Source organism: Lithobates pipiens, unplaced genomic scaffold, assembly GCF_037356315.1.
Source record: "Lithobates pipiens isolate NorthernLeopardFrog02 unplaced genomic scaffold, aLitPip1_a1.2 Scaffold_16, whole genome shotgun sequence".
NCBI lineage: Eukaryota > Metazoa > Chordata > Amphibia > Anura > Ranidae > Lithobates > Lithobates pipiens.
The window spans coordinates 114,346,256-114,370,149 of NW_027507748.1; the positions used below are offsets into that span (position 1 = coordinate 114,346,256).

Genomic DNA, 23,894 nt, shown 5'->3' on the forward strand with positions numbered 1-23,894 from the left:
TATGTATTTGAACTAATGTATTTAGCTTTTTGTCGCAAGCTTAATGTTAATTTAGAATAGAACCAGTAAAAACATAATATGGTTTATTATATCAGTTTATTACCAAATATATATTTTTTTGGCTTTTATAGAGCTATTTCTTCAAGAGCGAATGGAAGAGTGCCATAAAGTGACACTAAACTATATGATTATTCTCCAAAAATAATTCACACATATCCACTATAAATACATGTGAAGATTTGGAAAAGGCTGCTAGTAACAGAAGGTACTTTTTTAGTTAAGAATCCAAACGTAATTAGATTTGGCTTTCAAACCAGAGTTTAGTGTCACTTTAATGACCGAGACTGGACATGTGATAGTACACCTTCATCATACACACACACACACACACACACACACACACACACACACAAATGTAATATCTACTTGATGGTGTAAGAAGATTAGTATATAAAGAGCTTTTAAAAAAATAAATAAAAAAAAAAAAAAAGAGTCAAATGCTCCACAAAAGAATAAAGATATATAGGGTGATAAATATGAAAATCCCATAACATGGAATATGGGTACAAGCATCAGATATCCCCTTTGTTTCTGTGCTGTAATCGGTCTATAAATGTATAGAGGAACAGACACACTCTAACCACCAATCAGTAAATTATTGCAGTGTGAACATGCTTTCTATTCTTTGAGAAAACCCTGTACCTAGCGCAAAACATATCAGAATAGAACCCGTCTATGCTGGGCTGGATATTTTAATAAAGTTAAAATATTATTGCATCTTGGTGTATTGCATTCCTGTTGCTGTAATTAAATTTTTGTGAACTGTCCGGTTTCTTGTTTTTTTATGTACCCTATACTTAAAATTAAAAATTAAAAGCCAGCACCACAGATATGATCATAGGGTGCTGAGCCTGATCTTGCCAGAATTGGCAAGTGACATATTAGCTATGCTGCGTAGTTATTGTAGGACAGGTTGACTGGCAAAGAAAGCAATCTTTGTGTCAGTAATAAAGCTGTGCTATTGTTGGGTTGGACTGAAAACTAAGACCCCTTTCACACTGCCGCACCCATAGCGTCGGCGGTAAAGCGGCGCTATTTTAAGCGGCGTTTTACCGTCGGATTTGCAGCGCATTTCGGCCGGTAGTGGGTGCTTTTACCCCCCCGCTAGCAGCCGAGAAAGGGTTAAAACTGCCCGCAATACACCGCAATAGCGGCATTTTGCTGGCCGCAATGCAGCGCTACCCCGTTGATTTCAATGGGGAGCAGCAGTGGAGGGGCGGTAAACACACCGCTCCTTCAGGCTTTCACACTGGAATGAATAGAGCAGCAGTTTGAGGGTGGATTACAGGCGCTATTTCTAACACTATAGCGCCGGCAAAACGCCCTCAGTGTGAAAGGGGTCTTAGTGAAGATGCTTAGTTGATGTTGATCAGTTAATATGTTCTAAAATCTGTTATTACATCTTTGAAACCAAAAATATGACAGATTCAAGAAATGTGGGTGTGAAAGTTCAACTGGTTCCAAAAGAGGGCATGACCAAGCATGTTTAAGAACCACTGGATTAATGAAATCTGCTTGGACTTTCTGAATCTAGCTTAGTTACTGTGTTTGCGGGACAGCACATGCAGCAACATGATTGGTTTCACTGGAATTGCTCTTAGAAACGGAGGCACGGAGAGGTGTCTTTGCTCTCCCCTGGATTGGATGGGAGCATTGCTGTGCACAGGGGCACAGATATAGGGGCACTGGAGTGACACAGTGCTCCCTATGATTTGTGCTCACTGATGCGCATACCCCGGGTGTTTAATTATAGATAAAGAGGATTCAGCCATTTTTAGGCTATTAGGCTTAAGGGGAGAAGTTTCCAAATGACCCCTAATCGGCATGGGAGAGGAACGTGTCTATGGGGGTCCCACCCAAGGAAGGGGGTATATATATATATATATATATATATATATATATATATTATATATATATATATAAAGGGGCGGGGGGAGCCTAGTGGCATCGGCCTCTTGCCATCAGTCGGATATGCTCCCTCTTTTTTATGAGAGATGTCGGGCTGGGGGTGAGACGTGGACTCCGCTGAATAAACGCTTTGCTGTTATGAAACATTGTGGGTTGAATTGATGGTGTTAATAATGATGTTTCCTGGTTAAAGTTTAAATATAATGTAGGATTATATAAATTTTATGATGACTGGGGTGGGGTGGGGGGGATTAGGGACGCTCTTATGGAGCTTACTCTACCCACTTCCCCACATAGGCCGTCACACAGACCCCTCCCCCCCAATTCATTTCGGGGGGTAGATGTGACTATATTTTTTGGTGTTAACCAATTAAGAAATTTTTCGAGCTCCATCTCTTTCCCCTTTGTTGAGGGGTTCTTGTGTGTGTGTTTTTTTTGTGTGGTTGTCTGTGTTTTTTTGGTAATGGATAGCTTAAAGGTGCTCTCACTTAATGCCAAGGGGCTAAATACCCCTGAGAAACAGAAAATGCTATTACATGACTTGAAGGCTTCTCACACGGATATAGCATTTATACAAGAGACCCATTTTAGAGACGATAGGCTACCCGTGCTCAAGAACAGATTTTTTTCTGTGATATATCATGCCACTAATAAAATGGCTAAATCTAGAGGTATAGCTATCCTATCTAGTAAACTTTCTTTGGTTCACAGTGAGGCTATTTTAGATGAAAGGGGGCATTTTGCGTTTATAAAAGGGTCCATCGGCAGGGTGCGTCTGACTTTAGCGATGAATAATCACCAGGATATCTTTATCCGGCGAATTTTGGTCAATCTAATGGACTTTACGGAGGGCTCATTGATCCTGGGAGGGGATTTGAATGTCTTCCTGACACCTCAAGTAGACACGTTCTCGGGAAAGTCATCTGTCCCTATAAGCTCCCATAAACGGATTAATTAAGCTATACACAATGCCCAACTGATCGACGTGTGGCGCCTTCAACATTCAGGCGAGAGACTATTCATTTTACTCTCCCCCTCACAAGGTCTATTCAAGAATTTACCTCTTCTTAATCCCCCATGCCCAGCTGCATGCAGTACGTGAAACTTCCATTGGCTTGATTACATCGTTGGACCATGCCCCCATACTAATGACATATGCTCTGTCGCAGGTCGCCTCACAGGGGACACGCATCTCGAAACTGAATGAAAGTCTCCTACAGATACCAGAAATAGTATAAATTACTAAAGAGCTGCCTCTATATTTCCAGATGAATCAAAACTCTGATAGTAGCCCAGGCATGGTATGGGAGGCTCATAAGACAGTCATACGAGGTATTTTTATTAAATACGGTTCCAGACTTAAAAAAGAGACAAGGAGCAACAATTAAAAATGCTCCTGACCAAACTTCAGGTCACGGAGTCTAAACATAAACATGTACCCTCCCCTTCTATAGAATGGGAACTAGCAGAAATACGGGTACAAATCAATGACCTCTTAAAATACAGGGCAAAGGCGGCACTGCAGAAATGCAGGAAAATTAGTTATGCATATGAAGACAAGTGTGGGTAAACATTAGCCAGATCAATTAGGAACAAAAACTTCAATCATATATACCACATATTATGTAATTAAATGGACAGAAGATAGCCTTGCCCTTGCAGATCTAGGAGGTCTTCTGAGATTTCTATGCATCCCTCTATAATATACCACCTGCTACAAACTCCCGATTGCTGATGGATGAATACGTGCAATCAGCTCAGATGCCCACTATTACACCAGAAATCAAAGCGGGAATAGACAAGCCGATAAGCTTAGAAGAACTGACACTAGCGGTGAATTCTACCAAACCGGGAAAGGCCCCTGGCCCAGATGGCTTTACTCTACAGTACTATAGAACCTTCCTTCCTACCGTAGGACCCTACATGGTAGATTTGTTTAATGAGTTGGGTAAAGATGAGGCCCTTCCTAGAGATACGTTAAAAGCATATATATCTGTTTTTCCGAAGTAAAGTAAGGATCTGACCTTATGTGGCAGTTATAGGCCAATTTCTCTTTTGAATGTTGACCTTAAACTGTTCACTAAAATCTTGGCGACTCGCCTTGCAACTCATCTACCAGATCTGGTGCATTTGGACCAGGTAAGCTTTGTTCCCACTAGAGAAGCGAGTGTTCCCTGCCTTGTACACCCAGCCAGCCATCCTCACTGGACTACCACTACCTGTAGGTTTAATGAAAGGTGGAGGGTTGCTGGTAACTACAGCCTGCCTATCGGAACTGTGACCTCCAGGCTCATTACCTGCTGCCGACCTGGGCTACCCCTAGTAGCCTTCTGACCGCTGACCTGGGAGATCACCCTCTGTAGGGATCCCCTCTGGAGACCTACTAGATGTCCTCCACCTTAAAAAAGGGGAAAAAATTCCAAAGCCGCTATGATTGAGCAGATTAGGACCTCACTGCTGGTGTGCATCGACCATCTTGTTGAGGCGTGTAATCTTATAAGGAATGACCTTGACAAAATAAGGGGGAGAATGGCCGAAACCGAGACTAGAATATCAGCCACTAAAGATCTTACAACCACCCATGCCACCTTCATTACAAAATGCAGCGTGCGGTACATGGTCCCTTATTGCAAAGTCTGATGACGCTAAAAACTGCCTCAGGCACAACAATATCAGAGTCCAGGGGCTGCCTGAGAAAGAGGAAAGGGATCACCTGGCTGAATTTGTGGAGGAGTTGTTTAAAAATCTTCTGGGCATTATGGATGTCCCACCCACCTACGCGGTTAAAAGGGCCCATCAGGTGCCCACGGGCTGAGCCACCCCAGGCAACCTTTCCAGGCCTTTTCTGGTCCGCTTCCTTAACTACCGGGGCAGGAACAGGATTCTCTCTGAAGCCCGCAAACATCCCACACTCAAATATGGCCCTGACTTTTTTCTCTTGCAGCAGAAGAGAAAAACCTTCAATGATGTTCGTAGATGGCTCCAAGATAAGAACATAAAATACAGCATGCTCTACCCTAGCCGCCCATGGATTCAGCATGATGGAACCATCCACTTCTTTGACAACCTAGCGGATGCTGACGACAGGCTAATCAACTTGCACTGAAGGACTCTCCCCACAAAGTTATCTGATGCATGGATTTCCCACATCCTTGCCAGCTTTATCCTACCAAACTTCCGGTAAACACCAGAGCCACCTCAAAGATACATTGACACGAGATTCACATTTGATCCCCACGGTTTATTTGTTCTCTAAGAATTGGAAGATCTGGTGCCCTCCATCTACCTGAAGGAATTACCACCAGTCCCTCTTACCGTGATGGGACGCATGTCCCCCAAATCTCGCATACTGTCACAGGTTGCACACGAGCTGGCACTCTGATCCTCAAGTAGGTGTTTTCTACTATCACAGTAGGGAGTTACATATACCTTTAATTGGTTACAGAGTTTACCCAGATTTCTAATACTGTTTTTCTTGCTGGACTATGATTTTTTTCCTTCCTTTTCTTCCACTCAGAATACCAGGATAGCTACATCATCTGGAATGCCTCTCCCCCTGACTTCCGAGCAGGACATTGCTGGGCATGGGCCTTCTATGCTCCTGTTACCAAAATGTTTCTATTTTAAAAGGGTACAGATCTGAAGTTGATCTCTTGGAATATTAGAGGTCTGAATGACAAAGTGAAAAGATCTACATTTATATTTCTGCAGTTTCATAAACCTCACGTTCTGTTTCTGCAAGAAACTCACTTCACGGGCAGTAAGATCCTGACTCTCAAGAGGGTATGGGTTAAACAGGGGTTTCATGCCACATAGTCCTCCTATGCGAGGTGGGTGACCATTCTACTGAGCAAGTCACTACCTTGCTCAGTGGAACATGTTTTCCTCAATCCAGGGGGATGCTATGTTATTTTAAATCTTGAAATGTATGCTCAACGGTGGGCGATGATTAATGTGTATATCCCTCCTCCGTTTGACCCCACAGTCCTATATACTATTTTCACCAAACTCGCCCCCTCCAGGTCCACAAAATTATAGTCTGGGGGACTTTAACTCCATCCTAGACCATACCAATGACACTTCTAACCCTTTTAGATCTGCCTATCCTGAACTGGTGCTGTGGGCAGACACTAGTGGTCTTCAAGAGTTTTTGCAGTGGAGGCACCCAGAGAACAGAACCTTATTTGCATATCTTGGCTGCGCATAAATAGGGATCACACATAGATTTGTTGTTTGGGTCTGCTTCCGCACTGTCACATGTTGTGGCGGCCTCCTACCTCCCAGGAGGCCTTTCCGATCACTCCCCATTAGAGTTATGCTTGACCCATGGCGCCTTTCGTGAGCCAGGATGCTGGCGGTTGGCGTCACATTGGATAGCCAATCCTCAAATCCAGGAGGTGGTAGGACCCAAACTTACAGAATATTGGGCGCTCATTGAGGGTTCAGCTTCCCTTGATGTGGGCTCATGCCCGAGGGGAATATGTCTCCTTTATTAAGACAGTGAGATCCGGCTTTGCAGCGCAGACCACTCAATTGGAGCAGGATGAAAAAATGGGGTTGGCGCTCTTCATGGCACATCCAACACCTGAAATTTATTCCTCCCAAGCTCAGGCGAGAAGAGTTTTGAGGCTGCATTACACCTCGCTGGTGCAATCTGATACGCGGAAGTTTGTCGCAAAGCTTAGCATTGTCCAACCTGGTGGCAGAACCCTCACTCCAAATAGTAATTCCTAGGATCCAATTTACAGACCCAACGGTATACTGAAGGAATATCAGCTCTTCTATAGCAAATTATACCATAATTCCTCAAGTATGAGGGTTGGGTTGAGGGGAATCACCTTGTCTTCTCTTTCTGAAGAGGACAGGAACACACTAGATAAGCCCTTAATGCCCAACAACAAATCCCCAGGTCCTGATGGACTACTCGGGGAATGGTACAAGACCAATGTGACTATACTGGCCCCCAGGCTCACTCAACTCTTTGCAGAGTGCCTGGAACCCGGGAGGTTGCCAGACAGTATGTACCAGGCACACATTGTATTGCTACCCTAACTGGGTAAGGACCCTGTCAGAGAAATGCCCATAACGGCCATGCCACTGGGTGCTCTGTGGTGCGCTGGTGCTCGCGGGCGCGTCGGCGAGCATGACGCTTGCCGCCAATCGGCCTATTTAGGTGTCCCCCGCAGTGTGCTCGGTGCTGTCCGATCTGCAGCTCCCAGTATCTTAGTACCCGTGATCTTGCTTGGAATTCCTGACCTCCTGTTTACCCGGCTTGCCCCTCGGATCGTCCTGCCTGCCCTTGACCTCGGCCTGTCTGTGACCCCGAATCTGCCTGCTCCTCTGTACTGCGCTACTTGCCTGTTGCCAACCCTGCTTGTGACCCGGACTTTGAACTTGTCTTACCCTTTTCACTGCACCACCCGCCTGCTGCCAACCGTGCCTGTGACTGGACCTGCTTTACCAGCTCCTGCTCTGCATCTGCTGCCTGCATCCAGCTATCTTGGGACTATCTATCCATCTGCATCAGGCCGTTGGACCTCTTCTCCTGCATCCAACTGCCAGGCTCTCATACCCGTCTGCGCTCCCGTGACTCCTGTCCATACTACCAGGGGCCACGAACCAGACCCATAAGGGTGACCCTCCCCTGCTATCTCGGGCTCACCTGTCGGGTACGTAAAGTCTGACAAACCCTCTCTGTTGTTCATGCTATAGGCCCATTTCATTACTGAATTATGACCTTAAGATACTTACTAAGGTACTAGCCAATAGGATTATGCAGGTATTACCGTCCCTTGTCAACATAGATCAGATCGGCTTTAATCCCGGCAAGTCTACGGACATAAATCTTAGATGAGTCTTAACCCATCTCCAGCTCCCGGCCGAGGAGAATGCCTCTCGGGTCTTAGTAGCTCTTGACATTGAGAAGGCATTCAACAAAGATGGTCATATATGATGCAGGTTCTCAAGGGGTTTTGGCTTTGGCCCAACCTTCCTGATATAGATTGGTCTACTCTACAAATCCCCCATGGCCTAAATTAAATTGAATGGTAATCGCCCTCCTTCCCAATTAGGAGGGGACAAAGCAGGCGTGTCCTCTCTCCCCCCTGCACTGTTTTCCCTGGTGATGGAGCCTCTGGTGGAGGCCCTGTGGAAGTCAGATGAGGTGTCTGACATCCGAGTCGGTTCAATAGTTGAGAAATTAGCACTATATGCGGACAACCTAATCCTCTTTCTGCGAGACCCAGGCCCCTCACTTTCCGTGGCTCTCCAGATTCTGGAACGCTTTGCTACTCTTTCTGGCCTCCACACCAACTGGAACACTCATTCTTCCCATAAATCCAGGGGCAAAGCAGCTGAGTAATCCTAATTTACCTCTGCAATGGCCCATCAAATAAGTACCATTTGATACTTAGGGATCAATATCTCTCCCAATAACCATAATTTCAGTAAGCTTAATTTGTCCCCAGTGCTGCGATGGTCTAAATTTTAGGTAAAGGCCTGGTCAAATCTCCCACTAACACTTATAGGGAAAATGTATTTAATTAAAATAAAACTGCTTCCAGTTTTATTGTACGTTTTAAGGCATTCCCCAGTCTGGATACCTAAAACCCTCTTCCAACAACTAGCTTCTGTAATAGCTTCCTTCCTTCCTGGCAATCTCCTCCAGCCAGATTTAGCAGGAAAATGCTACGCAGGCCCTGGACACAGGGAGGACTTGCCTGCCTCGACTTCCACACGTACTATTTGGCAGCAATGCTCACCCATGCCCACAGCTGGCTAGTGTCAAATGAGACCAGTGTGTCAGTAGTTCTGGAGACCGCACATCTGGGATCTTATGAGGCCCTTCACAACATCCTTTAGAGGGGGATGGGGGGGGGGGGGGGGGGAGTTCTCCAATACTCTTTACACAGGCGGTGGTAATAAAACCGAACTTGGCGAAAGACATATGGACCCCTAGTACACCGTTCTGGTGTAATCCCAGGCTGAGGGAACTTTACTCTCTAAGACCCTGGCCTGTGGGCTGGCAAAGGCATAAAATACTTTAAGGATATTTCGGATGGTTCGAGGTTGTTTACTTTTGATAGACTGAAATACAAATTCCAACTTCTAAATTCTTTCTTCTTCAGGTTCCTGCAGCTCTGTCACGACTTTGACACGCAATTTAAATTGGTTCAGCTCTGGATGGAGCATGATAATCTTGAAACTCTGTTAAATGATGCTAACCTCTCTAAGCCACTATCTCAAACATACCCGGCACTGCTGCCATTCATTCAGGTTGGATTGGATGGGTTGTGGGACCTGTGGCGGGCGGAGGTGCAAGAGCTGGACAGTAAAGACTGGGAAGTCATGTGGGATTACCTGCTTCAACCACTAGTCGCAACTAGGGACAAGTTAATCCAATTCAAAATCCTGCACAGAATATACTATACGCCCCAATGTCTTCATCGCATATACCCAACTTCATTGGCTGCTTGTTGGAGATGCTCTAGTATCCCTGCTGGCTTCCTACATATTCTGGGATTTCCCACAGGTTCAAGAATATTGGAGGGAGATGACTCAATTTATCCATGGATTGACTACCATACCTATCTCTCCGACAATCAGTGTCCGTCTCCTCTGCCTTGTGGAACAGCTGGCGTTGGCTAAAGCAACCTGTACCCTAATAGGTAACCTATTATTTTACGCAAGGAAAGCCATAGTACTAACATGAAAGTAAGCCAACCCCCCTACCTTGTGATTGTGGAAAACATTAATACAATAATATCCCTCTACAAAGCAACATATTTATCCCAAGGATGCCGCAAAAAATATGAAAAAGTCTGGCACTTGTAGACAGACTCCATCCACAACAGACGATCAGCCTGTTGGGGACTGCCCTGGTTAGATACCCTTAATAAATACCTGGCCCCGTTGAGTGTTGGGGTCCAGGCGCCAGACAGGTGAGGGGTGTTGTTACTCCAGAGGTTGAGTGAACACACTTGACCCTAGCTGTTCTTGTAACAGATAGGGGGCCCTACAGGAATAGATATCGCCTACCATTTTTCTACCATGTGAAAACTGGGTACTAGATATGTGGTTGTTTTAGTTTTAACTATAGTTAGACATGTTTCGTTTTGAGATACAGGGTGAGTTGTACGCTGTTATGCACATGGCTATGTGCACCAATTGGCCGGGGTATGCCCCCAATGGCCCTGTTTTGTACATCCAAAGTTTTTCAATAATAATAAAAAAACACAACTTAGCAGCCAACAGCAGCTCAGGATGGCCAATAAATACCCTCAAACCTGCCAATTCCTCTGATAAATTTCAGAACTACCAGACAGGACTAATTAAATAACATTCTGTCCTCATATAACATGTTAGTGTAGGGCCAATGCTCATCACCAACACAATTTAACTGGATAAATTCTGCAATGGATATTCATAATTTTATTATAAATACACTTTCCAACCTATTTTGCATTTACAATTAAATATTAAACCTGAAAGCAATTGCACAGCATTCAGTGGCAGGTTAACTAAGACATTTTAATGTTAGCCTAGTGAGCACAGTGGAGATGTGATGTCTAATGATAAAATGTGTATCTGTTGTTGCTCCTCATAATTTATATGCACTGTATACTCTGAAAATAATCATAATACAAAATTCAGGCAAAAAAAAGTAAAATGACCCTAAAGTCGGCATCCCGAATACCCGATTCATTTCAAGCAAACTTTAAAGCCTCCAACCATAAACCTCCAAAACAAAAGCCCATCTGTCTAATGCTCCACGTAGCACTGACCCCCTCCATCGCAGGAGCAACTGGTTTATACTGGGTTCTCCTGATCCTCTCAATTGTGACCCACACCCTACTGGACTCGACAATTCATCAACACACCAATGGCAACAATTAGGCCAGTGGTGGCCCGTGCATTGAGTGAACATGGGTGCCGCCCCCCTTCCCTGCTGCCGCCTCCCTATCCATGCGCCAGACCCCTTTCAGGATGCCGGACACATTGATTCCTATGGCGGGGGTGTTTTTTCTAAGCACATGATTAGAGCCAAAGGCTCTAATCTGCTTCAAAAAAGGGTGGGCTCGGGCGCAGAGAGTGCACCCTGACCCCACCCGATTGTGTGACCATATCAAATGAATTTTCGCTATCTTTAGTCTACAGTGTCTCCCTGCCAATCAGGAGACAGGTCGGTGAGGCCCGTTTCCCGATTGGCCAAAGTGCCAGGCAAAACTATTGGATGCCTAGTGGCGCTTTGGCAAGGGGAGGAAGCATGAGAGGAGTGGGCACCTCCGCCGCTACTGCTGCCCGAGTGTGGAGGAGAGTGGACAGCGACAGAGAGGATGCGAATCTTCAGGTAAGTGCCAGACCTCCTGTGGAGGGTCTAGAGCTGCGAGCCCCGAGGAAGGGTGTGCAAGTGCCAGCATCTGCGAGCCCCGAGCGGGGGGGGGTGTGTTTATTGCCAGGGTAAGTGGCTGCATTTGACAGGCACAAGTGGCTGCATATGACGGCACAAGTGGCTGCATTTGATCGGCACAAGAGGCTGCATATAATGGGCACACAAGCCCTCATATGATGGGCAAAAGAAGCTGCATTTGACAGGCACAAATGGCTGCATATGATGGGCACAAGTGGCTGCAATTGATGGGCACAAGTGGCGGCATTTGATGGGGCACAAGTGGCGGCATATGATGGGGCACAAGTGGCGGCATATGATGGGGCACAAGAGGCTGCATTTGATGGGCACAGTGGCTGCATTTGATGGGCACAGTGAGGCTGGGGGGTTTCAGTATTTTTCAGTTTGTTTACGCACCCCCAAAAATTTGGAGCACCAGTCACCATTTAATTAGGCTTTAATCACTTTAGTTTTGTAGTTTATTTGTTCAACAACATTTTGGAGAGAGGGTTGGAATGCAGTACAGGATGCCTAAAAACATCTAAATATTCCTGCTTATGCTAGAAACTAAATAGATGGTGGTCCTAATTTCTTGAGTAGTAGTCCGCCCAGTAATAGCAAATTTCAAATCACTACTAACATAAAAAGGACTTTTCCATTGACTACCATTCTTAAGGAGATTTTGGGAGAAGGGGTTATTATGATCCTCAATGGAAAAATAAATGTAGGTCCTTGCATAATTAACTAGCAAGTTAAATAGCAAGACACACCAGTCTTTTACATGTCTTTTGAGGCATTTTGAAAAGATTCAGTGCATTTCAGCATGAATATTGATGTGTTTTAAAACACAATCTTATTAATGCATTCAAATACATAAAAGCTCACTAAAATGCTGCAGTAATGGATCTTTTGGTAGAGTGCTGAGGCGTATTTTCTAGTTGAGATGAAAACTGCACGATTTCCTTCCTGTTCTAATTACTGATGCCAACTGAGAGAAATTATATTTTTGTTTTTGAGTTGAGGCCATGTTGCCATACTTGCAATTCCACCACTAGTGACTCATGTGACTGATTCATTTTCTATAATGGAAGTCGCTCACTGACCAATGTGCTACTGAATCATGATCGCTGATGAGGGAGTAGTGACACAGTGACATCACTCTGGTTTTGCCAGTTAAATTTTAAGAGATTACTTGATTTTTTTTGCAAGCCAGTCCCTGACAAGCTGCCACCAAAAACAGGAATTGCTACTGTGACATGGGCTTAGGGGCCAGAACCTCTTTCAGCTTTAAAACTTCTATCCAAGATGATGCACATTGAGGGGAAACGCGTCAGTTAGCGCTAGAGGTTGTGATGTCAGCACGCATGGTCTGACAGAGTCGTGGAACAGCCGTGTTAGTGAGATGTTCGTATGCCTTAAAAAAAAAATCAGTCTGTTGGAGGTGCGAATATAACAGGATGCTTAGGAGACCATTTGTGAGCAAACCGGGGCTTCCTATAGAGGATTTCTCAAAGTGCTATTGATCTCCTTGTAGGATCATATGTTCTGGTAAGCAGCTTGGTTGTCTGCACAAGCACATGGGTGAAAGTGAAGCAGTGTCTACTATAGAGACTCATCTCAGGGGTCAGCACAAGAGCACTTTTTCCTTTGCACACTGGGAATTTGATGGACTGTAATTTTTTCATAAAATTCTTCATTTTTTTAGTTTATAGTTGCAAATGAATTTGTGCACATGAGTTATATGGTCACAATTTAATTAAATAATGTTTGCTTGCATGTGTCATTTTATTTCAAGTCATATGTCTCTGCTTATTGCACTTTGCATGTTATAGGAAATATTCACTTTGTGGATTTTTTTTGCACTTCATTGTAGGAATTTTTGCACTACTTATTAAGGTTTTCATGTATGCTTGATTAGGTATTTATGATTATAGGGGATTTTTGTATTATCCTAATGCCGCGTACACACGTAGCCAACTATCCGGCGGACTGTCCGTCCGACTTTCCGAACGGCTACTTGCCCACACACGGCACTTTTTCAGCGGACTAATACGGCGTACTGTCCGCCGTACTATCCGCCCTACTTTTGAAATGAAACTCGCCCACACACGCGGAGGAAAGTCCGCTTATTTTGAGCGCGTCTCCAGGTAGGCGGGGCCCGCGAAGGAGACGTAGCTGGCCCAGCCACCTGGTATGGACTTAAAGGGGAACCCCAACGCCGGAAAAAAAATCGGAGTGCGGGTCCCCCCAGGTCCACATCAGACCCTTGTCTGAGCATGCTACCCGGCCGACCAGGAAAGGGGGGGGGACGAGCGAGCGCCCCCCTCCTGAGCTGTACCAGGCCGCGTGCCCTCAACATGGGGGTTGCCTTGGGGAAGGGGGGGCCACGCGGCCCCCCCACCCCAAAGTACCTTGTCCCCATGTAAATGAGGACAAGGGCCTCTTGCCGACAACCCTGGCCGTTGGTTGTCGGGGTCTGCGGGCGAGGGACTTATCGGAATCCAGGAGCCCCCTTTAATAAGGGGGCCCCTGGATACCGGCCCCCCACCCTATGTGAATGAGTATGGGGTACAATGTACCCCTACCCATTCACCTGTGAAAAAAGTACAAAAAAAAACCACAACACAGGGTAAAAAATAGTTTATTGCACAGCTCCGGGGGTCTTCCGTCTTTGTGGGTCTTCCCGCCCCCCCTGCTATCTTCTTCTAGCTCTTTTGCTAGCGGAGGAGCCCGGCTTTCTTCCTCGCCGCCACCCTTCTTCCGACTTCGGGGGTCTTGTCCCCCTCTTCGGTTCTTCTGCCGGGCCACCGCACCTTCTTATAGCTCTTTTACAGGCGGTGGCCCGGTCTTCTGTCGCCGCTGTCGTCGCTGTCTGTGATGCTGGGACTGTGACATCATAATAGGCAGGGACATCATCCGGTGATGTCCCTATATAAGTTGCCGCACGCCCGGTCACCCGTCATTGTGAGCGGAGGGAGCGACGAGTCAAGATCTGAAGAGAAGAACAGAAGAACAGAAGGCGGCAGCGACAGCGGCGTCGGAAGACCGCCTGTAAAAGAGCTATAAGAAGGCGCGGTGGCCCGGCAGAAGAACCGAAGAGGGGGATAAGTCCCCCGAAGTCAGAAGAAGGGCGGCGGCGAGGAAGAAAGCCGGGCTCCTCCGCTAGCAAAAGAGCTAGAAGAAGATAGCGGAGGAGTCCGGCGAGAAGACCCCCCGAAGACGGAAGACCCCCGGAGCTGTGCAATAAACTATTTTTACCCTGTGTTGTGTTTTTTTTGTACTTTTTTCACAGGTGAATGGGTAGGGGTACATTGTACCCCATACTCATTCACATAGGGTGGGGGGCCGGTATCCGGGGGCCCCCTTATTAAAGGGGGCTCCCGGATTCCGATAAGCCCCTCGCCCGCAGACCCGACAACCAATGGCCAGGGTTGTCGGGAAGAGGCCCTTGTCCTCATCAACATGGGGACAAGGTGCATTGGGGTGGGGGGGCCGCGCGGCCCCCCCTTCCCCAAGGCACCCCCCATGTTGAGGGCATGCGGCCTGGTACAGCTCAGGAGGGGGGGCGCTCGCTTGTCCCCCCCCTTTCCCGGCCGGCCGGATAGCGTGCTCGGACAAGGGTCTGATGTGGACCTGGGGGAACCCCCACGCTGATTTTTTTTCGGCGTTGGGGTTCCCCTTTAAGTCCATACCAGGTGGCGGGGCCAGCGACGTCTCCTTCGCGGGCCCCGCCTACCTGGAGACCCGCTCGAAATGAGCAGACTTTTCTCCGGGCGGGAAAAGTCTGTTCATTTCAAAAGTACAGCGGACTGGCATACCAACGGCCAGATTGTCCGCCGAAATGCAAGTCCGGCGGGAAGATTGGAGTGCAAAACGACTTTCTAAGTCCGCCGTACTTTCGGGTCAAAAAAGTCTGCCAGAGGCTACACATAGGGGGATTGTCCGGCGGACTTGAGTTTGCCGGATTTTTCCACCCGATTGTTTGATCGTGTGTACGCGGCATAATGCACACTGGTTGGGATAGCGCACAATATTATTATGACCATGTAAATTATAATGCAATATTTAATACTGCACTACAATGTTTTTCATATTATAGATAAAATTTATACACAATGTTGCAAATTATATATATATATATATATATATATATATAAATACACACACACACACACACACATACATATATGTATATATGTGTATATATATATATATATATATATATATATATATATATATAAATAAAATAAAAAACAAATAAAAATTGCAATACCTGAAGTTCAGAGTAGTAAAAAACAATACTATTTGAAACAAGAGAAAAACTTAGAATACAAAATAAAAACTAAAAGAAATGTTACCATCTGCTTTTCAACTCATTCAATTTTTCCTTGTTAGAGGTAGCACACTTCCAACACACAGGCTTTGAAGGTTATGTATACTGTAGATGGTCAAATACACAAGCATCTACTTACATTCCTCCAGTTAAGTAAACCACCTGTATGTTTTATCTGCTCAAAGGGGTACTATAAATAATTTTAAATCTGACTCTACAATGCGCAGTGTACGCATCCAGAAAATGGAAAATATTACCTCTAAAGAACACATCCTTGAGGGCAAATATTGTGTTTCATTTCCATTAAGCATTTAATCACACTGGTACCAGCCTGCGGGCAGCATTTTATTAAAAAATAAAAAGGTGTCTCGACATTTGGTCAGGGATGGTATAAAAAGCCTTCCTCAATTTATTGTTAAACAGCTGCTTTGTTTCTTTACATTTGAATTAGATTGCTTCTATTTTTTTCTCTTTTTTTTCTCTATCTGTGCAAGAAGGTAGGTACAGTATTACATGAACAAACTTTGATGGAAATTATAAGAATACTTTATAAATAAATACTTTTTAAACTATAAGAACACTTTGATGGGAATGACAACAATACACTAGTGTTATGCTAAGGTCAGTAAATGATGAACTTATAAAATATTATAAACAATCTATTTAAAAAATAAAACCATAATTAACGTGTGTATACCAATAACTGAATCTAAAATACTCATTCATAACAGACATGTTTAATTCAGTCACTGCAACTATATATCACTCAATGTTCTTAAACAAAAAACAGGGAAAACAAAACAATTTGGAGGTGCTTTTTTAATATTTTACCAATGATTCTTCAGAGACAGCATTTTACATACATCAATGGTCTAAATTTATGTCAAACCTACTGTATATAGAAGTTGTCCAACACCCCACTACCAATAATCTGCCCGCTCACTCCCAACTACAGGTACTGGCTCAACCAACAGTTTGTCATCCACTTGAAGCATAAACCATAAAGAGCAGAGAGCATGCCACCTTCTGAAGTAAATGTCACTCTTATGCTGCGTACACACGACCATTTTTTCCATCAGAATAAACACTGATGATTTTTCCGATGGAGTTCCGCTGAAACGGTCTTGCCTACACACGATCATACCAAAGTCCAATAGTCTAGAATGTGGTGATGTACAACAGGGACAACGGGACTAGAAAGGGGAAGTTCAATAGCCCGTAGCAAATAGCTGCCCTTGCATCGTTTTTGGTCTGTTGGAACAGCATACAGACAAACAGTTTTCACGATAGGAATTGATTCCGTCGGAAAGATTTAAAACATGTTCTATTTCTAGGTCCGTCAGAATTTTCGAAAAAAAAAAGTTCAATGAGGCACACACACGATCGGAATATCTAATGAAAAGATTCCAGCTGACTTTTTCTGCCGGAAAGTCAGACCGTGTGTACAAGGCATTACAGGTTTATTAATGCACCCAATGCACATGAAAACAACCTGAACACATGTCCACTAATGCATTTAACTCAAATGTAGTCTCTACAAATTGTTTGACTGAAATTTATTAGATGAGGCGCAATGCACTATGAGTGCACTTATCCGTTACAGTACACCTACACACTAATGTTAACATAAAGCTGTTAACAGTTTTGCAGGTACTGTTCCTTAAGAAAATACTGGTCCAGGTGAGATCAGACTGGTGGTCTGGTGAAGTATTATCTCCCATAAATGTAAATATTTTACTTTGTCCTGGTATTTATCCATTTCAGTTTGTTAACAACAATGCAAGGCCATTGATTATGAGATTTCTGCCATTAAAGCTAAGGGAAGTGATGTGCAGGCCTTTCCTTCAAATAGTAGCTCAATTTAAAAACTGAACCACCTATTCAGCAGAGGCCACATGACCAATGCCTACATGGAGGGCCCAGAGGCATACAATTCTTCAGTAAAATATTTTCACAATGCCAATTAATATTAATTGTTATAATGCAGCAAGAGTACAATACATTAGCAAAGGTTCTTTATTGGACCCTAGTACATTTTATACTGAGTGTATAATGGTCTTTGGTCAATTTAATTTAATTTATTTTGAATGTTTACAAGTTTATCTACTGACCTTTTATATATTTTTTATTACATTATTATTATTATACACGATTTATATAGTGCCAACAGTTTACGCAGTGCTTTACATTGTAGAGGGGGAGCAGCACAATTACAATACAGAAGGGACAGGAGGGCCCTGCTCGTGGAGCTTGAATTCTAAAGGGAGGGGGGACGTGGTACAAAAGGTAATTGAAGCGGGGGATGATTTGATGGGGGTGGCTCGTGTACAGTTCTTAAGTGGGTGTGGGATCTGCTTTCCTGAATAAATTAGTTTTCAGGGATCTCCTAAAAGTGGACAGGGTAGGGGCCGAATAGGACATACTGGGGTAGGAAGTTCCAGAGGATGGGAGAGGCTTTAGTGAAGTCCTGTAGGTGAGCGTGGGAGGAGGTAACAAGGGAGCTAGAGAGCAGGAGGTCCTGGGAGAAGCGGAGAGGATGATTTGGGCAATTTCTGCAGATGAGGTTGGTGATGTAGCTAGGGGCGATTGTGGATGGCTTTGCATGTTATGGTTAGTATTTTAAATCATATATAATGGGGTAGCAGAAGCCAGTGAAGGGATAGGCAGAGAGGCAGCAGTCACAGATCAGTTAGTGAGGTGTATGAGTCTAGCAGCAGCATTCATAATAGACTGAAGAGGGGGATAGCCTGTGTAACGGCAGGCTATTAAGGAGAGAGTTGCAATAGTCGAGGTGGGAAATAACCAAGGAGTGAATAAATTGCTTTGTGGTGTCCTTAGTCAGGAAGGGACAAATTCTGGAGATGTTACGGAGGTTAAGGTGGCAAGATATAGCCAGTGATTGGGTGTGGAGGCTGAAGGAGAGGTCAGAGTCAAGGATTACACCCAGCACCCTGGCATGTGTGAAGGGACCAATGGTTGTGCTGTTGATCGCAATGGTAAAGTCATGGGGAGGGGACCAAGAAGGAGGAAATATAACAAGGGCAGTTTTAGAAAGATTGAGTTTGAGAGAGTAAGTTTGTGATCCGTGAGGAGATCGAGGGGGTGATTTGAGGAGTGGAGAGATAGATCTGGGTGCCGTTGGCATAGAGGTGGTGTTGGAAGCCATGGGAGGTCATCAACTAGCCCAGGAAAGATTTTTTTTCTTTTTTTTTCTTTTTTCTAAGTACGGGGATGATCAGTGCATGTTTGAGTGGGGAGGGAAAGGTGCCAAAGGAGAGGGAGAGGTTGAAGGTGTGGGCTTAGGAAGTGTAGTTTGGTTTGTGTCCATTGCATTAGATTAAAAGAGGAGGTTAGGTTGATTAGTTGTGAAGTGGGTGTGGTGTTAACAATGATTGGAATGTTAAAGTCACCTAGGATGATGGCAGGTACTTCAAAGGAGAGAAAATAGGGTAGCCATGCAGAGAAGTTGTCCAGAAAGCGTGACACTGGTCCAAGAGGCCAATAAACTACTGCGACCCTCAGACAAACTGGAGAGAAAAGACAAATGCAGTGCACTTCAAAAGAGCGGGGAGAAAAAAACCTGGAAGGTGCATTGTGGGGAGAATAAAACTCCTTTTTGTGCACTGGGTCTTTACATGTATACAATCTTTATTTTATAATTTACCATTTAATATGAGGTGATTGCATGATTGGTCTCATTATACCTAGCTAGGGATGTTAGCTGTATCGCTGTAACATTAGCTGATTGCCTCCAATTCCTGTGCATTATTTCAGGAAGAACACTATAAGCTTGTATGAAGTATTATATTTATGCGTTTTGTTTTTTGCATTACAAAACATTATTTTGTTAAGGTCAAACTTTGAATCAACCAGCTTCAGTTTGAAAATATTTATTACATACACTCACATACCCACCCAAAATCTGCATACAATAAAGAGGTTAAAAATATAAAGTTTATTTAGAAAGACTTAGTACAAGACATTACACAAGTAACCCAGGACTTATAGCAAGTTTGATACGGCTGTTAACCATGGCCCCAGTTTGTACTTCGGTAAAGTGTTATTGAATATATTAAAAGATTTATAGATTTTTAATGAAATGTACTCTCTTTTATTACTTTGCATTATATTTTATTATTTTATTTATATTGATCCTCTTATTCAACCTGGAGAATATAAATACTGTTTTAAATTTTTTTAACTTTTAACTTAAATAGTAACTCCAATTTTGTTGAGAACTCGCCCCCCCCCCCCGGTAATCTACTGTATGTACATTACAAGAAGTTTGAGCAAACTTTGTTGCAGAATCCTACGTTTTGTTATTTCGGAAAAATCCCAGTGTGATTGTCTGCATCTATGGGGGAAAGTGAGTCTAATGGGAGTGATTTCATAACTATCAATCAGCTGTGCACCTGTAGGGCTCTAATGAGGAAAGCTGCTGGGCCTGCATCCCTTTAGGTGTGATTTTCTATTGGGAGGATCTCACCAAAAATGACATATTTGTTGTAGGGGATTCCTGAAATCTGGCTTGTATCTTAGGGCAGACTTCTAGAAAAATTAGTGAGCCAAATCACATAAGCAGGAAATGATGTTTCTGGGGGGTGTTCTGTACACATTCTGAGTACAGAACACCTCCAGGTAGTCATTCTGCATTGCATTTTCAGAAAATTACAAAGCTGCAGATTGAAAAGGAAAGGTAATTTTTAATAGCATTTAATTGCAATATGACTTGTACGCTATATTATTTTTACTTTGCCATTTTTTACCCCATGAAAGTGGAGTTACTCTTTAATGCTAGGTTATTTCAAAGGGTTTTTGTTTGTGAGTGGGTGATATAGAAATAGAGCAAGTCTTATTAGCAGGGCCGAAACTAAAGGGGGGGGGGGGGTATGTGTCCCAAGCACCAACTTCAGAGTGACGCTGCCTGCCCTGGTAGCCAAATTGGGAGTTGGAATTTCTGCAGCTGCCAGCTGACTGACATTAGCTGGGATATGGCTATGGGAGGTTGGATTGGGCTGGACTGATCTGTCACTGTCTGTGTGTGTCACAGACTCACTGATCTGACATGACCTGAGCTGAGCAGCACCTGCATTCAGGGAGCCGTCAAATTCACACCACTGGGCGGCTGTAAGCCTGCATCACCCTTACGCTGATTGTATGGCAGCGTGAGCGTGGATCCGGACCCTCACCCCCTACCCGCCAGCTGTGGATTTAGCCTGCTGGCTTCTGCGCTGTGGTTTTTTTATAAGACAACGGAGGAGCGAGAATCAGCCTTACTGGGGCTGACACAGTGACACAGCCCCCATTTCAGAATGGGTAATGGGGGCTTTATCAGAATGGAAAATGGAGAACGTATCTGAATGGAGAATGGAGGCTTAATCAGAATAGGGAATGGGAGGTTATCAGAATAATAAATGGGGGTTTATCAGAATGGGGAATGGGGGGCGGGATTATCAGAATAGGGAATGAGGGCTTTATGATAATGGGGAATGGGGGGGTTATCAGAATGGGGAATGGGGGGGGTATCAGATGGGGGAAAGGGAGAGGGAATTGTTGGAATAGGGAATATCAGAATTGGGAGTGGGGAGTTTATCAGAATAGGAAATGGGGTTTTAATCAAAATAAGGAACGGAGGCTTTATCAGAATAGAGAATGGGAGGTTTATCAGAATAGGAAATCAGGGTTTATCAGAATGGTGAATGGAGTCCTTATATGAATGGAAAATGGAGGCTTTATCAGAATAGGGAAAGGGAGGTTATCAAAATAAGAAATGGGGGGTTTAAAAGAATGAGGATGGGAGGGGGTGCCGAACTGAATCTCTGCCCCGGGTGAAAGAATGTCTATGTTCGCCGCTGCTTAGTATTACATGGATAAATATCCACATATATGTTGCCGACAGTCATTGAAAATAAATAAGCTGCTTTGATGAGTAGCAAAACATCTCTAACATCACAGAACAGGTCTAGATGAATGTGACTAAATATTATAAGCCAACTACAGTATCTTATCAGAAGATTACAGGAGAAGACACCCCCACCCCAAACCCAATTTTACATTGAGCTAAACATGATGAACACATGTCGTTTGAGCCTATGAAAATGTAATAATGTAATAAATCTGTCTGACTGTGTGAATAACTATGATTTAAAATTTCACAACATGATAAATGACAATAGCTGATTTGTTCTCATTATAGAGTAAGTACCTTGTCTTGGCTGTTGAGCTCATGGTATGGTATATGAGCTGGCAGATATGTGTGGAGAAGGGCACAGAAGGCCAAGCCGTCGCTCCAACTGCTGCTGAAGTTTGTTATATCGATATTCTGAGAAAACACAAAAGCCTGGTAATTAACAACGTGTCCACAAAACACAGGAGGCCAAAGAAGCATTTTTCTCTGGGCAGCTTTAACAACTGTTTTGTTGCAATGTCAATGCTTAAAGTCTAATGAACAATTAATCACTGAAGTTGGCTAAGCCAAGTCATTCACAGCTTCCTGTATTTGCAGTTATTGGAATAAAACCGCCTTTTCTTTTTATACATTATGAGCTCCTGCCAACATACAATTCAACTGGACTGATGACACAACCTCAGTGCAGAATAAACTCAGAAATAAATTAACAGGCCAACAGGAAAACATTTGTCAGTGTAAACATCTCACAGGTTAGTGATTTGGGTTTTATTTGTAGATACTAGAGTGAAGGAAACAAAATTATAGAAGTTAGATTAGTCCAACAATTGCTGTGTTTTTATAAACTGAACCATAAACAGGACATCTGCAACCTAACTGGTTGATGCAGGTAATACGTGCAATTTATTTCAGCTTCCTAAAGGTGCCTATCGGGGTTGAATTCTCCATTAGGGAACTCACATGGGGTTCTTCCACCCAACATACCCCCTCCACCCCAAACTAGGATGTCTCAGTCAGGAGCTATGCTAGCACATCATTTGATTGAACATATCATCTACCTCTCCATGTAGTATACATCCAGCTGTCAGTCATAAGGGGTGTGTATACAGCACAACATGCTTTGGTTGCGTCAAAGTGATCTGATTGATAAAGCAATAAAATATAATAAAAATTTGTTGGGCAAATTTAAAAACGCAAAATGAAAATCGCAGTAAAAACGCTTTTCTGTGGCTTCTCCATTGAAATGGATTGAAAAAAAAGCACAGTTTTGCATTTTTAAAAAGCCTCTGACCCTTTCCAAAAATGCAGAGGCACAAAAATGGATTGATGTGAACATATTCCATAGGAACCCAGGTTAAAAAAACACATTAGTGTGAATGGAGCCTTAGTAAATAAACCCCCATGTTTTTATTCTTTAAGTATTTATACTTACATTAAAATTGATCCAAATACTTATGTCAAATGCATTGCATTATGTTGTTTCTCAGAAACTGTACAAATTAAGGATAAAAAAAAAAGTATAGTAAATCAAAAGCCTTGACTGGTAAATTCTAACCAATCATATGGGTCGAAATACAAAAAGAGACTAAACTTGTTGAAAACAACATGTCAAGTAATCAGCAGATCCAGATTTAGAGCTGGTTCATTGATGCAAAATTTGGCATGCAATTTGACATGTCAAATTGCACGCAAAATCAGCTGCCATTGCCGGCAATGGCAGCCCCCGAATCAGATTCCCAAAAGTCGTTTCTTTACTGAACTTGGAACTGACATGCGGGAATGAAATTGTGTGAGTTCAGCTGAACTCGAACGATTTCATTCCCACAGTCAGTGTGAACCAAAGCTTAAAGCAGTTAACCTTATTTGCAAATAGTACCTTTTATGTAGAAGTTAATCTGGACCTCCATCCTCTACTTCATCAAGAGAATCACTGCATGTTAGTATAATCACCCGCTTAGCAGTTACAAAAAATAGTTCATCTGCCTAGATTTTTGCAACTACTTCCTTTTTAAAAAAATAAATAAATAACTATCTAACATTGTATACGCATTTTGTAATCAAATTTTCAGTCTGAATTGACAAAATTTGCATATCATCAGGCAGCTGAAGACCTCTCATTAGTATGCAAAATTAAATATATTTTCATAATTTCCTTTTTATATAACAAAACTTGTATTTGCCTTTTCTTTCTTTAGATTTTTAAACTTAACATGGAGAGTAAAGATAGTTTAGTAAATTATTGCTAACTGCCAAATGTGTTCTACATCTGTATATGCTCTAAAAAGGTATATAGAGTG

The 23,894-nt window shown here is 43.5% G+C and overlaps 1 protein-coding gene across 3 annotated transcripts in view; it reads right to left on the reverse strand.

The window, feature by feature from the left end:
- SPECC1 (sperm antigen with calponin homology and coiled-coil domains 1) overlaps positions 1-23,894 on the reverse strand; it is a 580,298-nt gene that overhangs the window by 13,587 nt on the left and 542,817 nt on the right. For all 3 annotated transcript variants that reach the window (XM_077480312.1, XM_077480311.1, XM_077480313.1), the window contains one exon: positions 21,895-22,011. In XM_077480312.1, the coding sequence (XP_077336438.1) occupies positions 21,895-22,011 (117 nt within the window). The remainder of the gene's footprint in view (positions 1-21,894; positions 22,012-23,894) is intronic.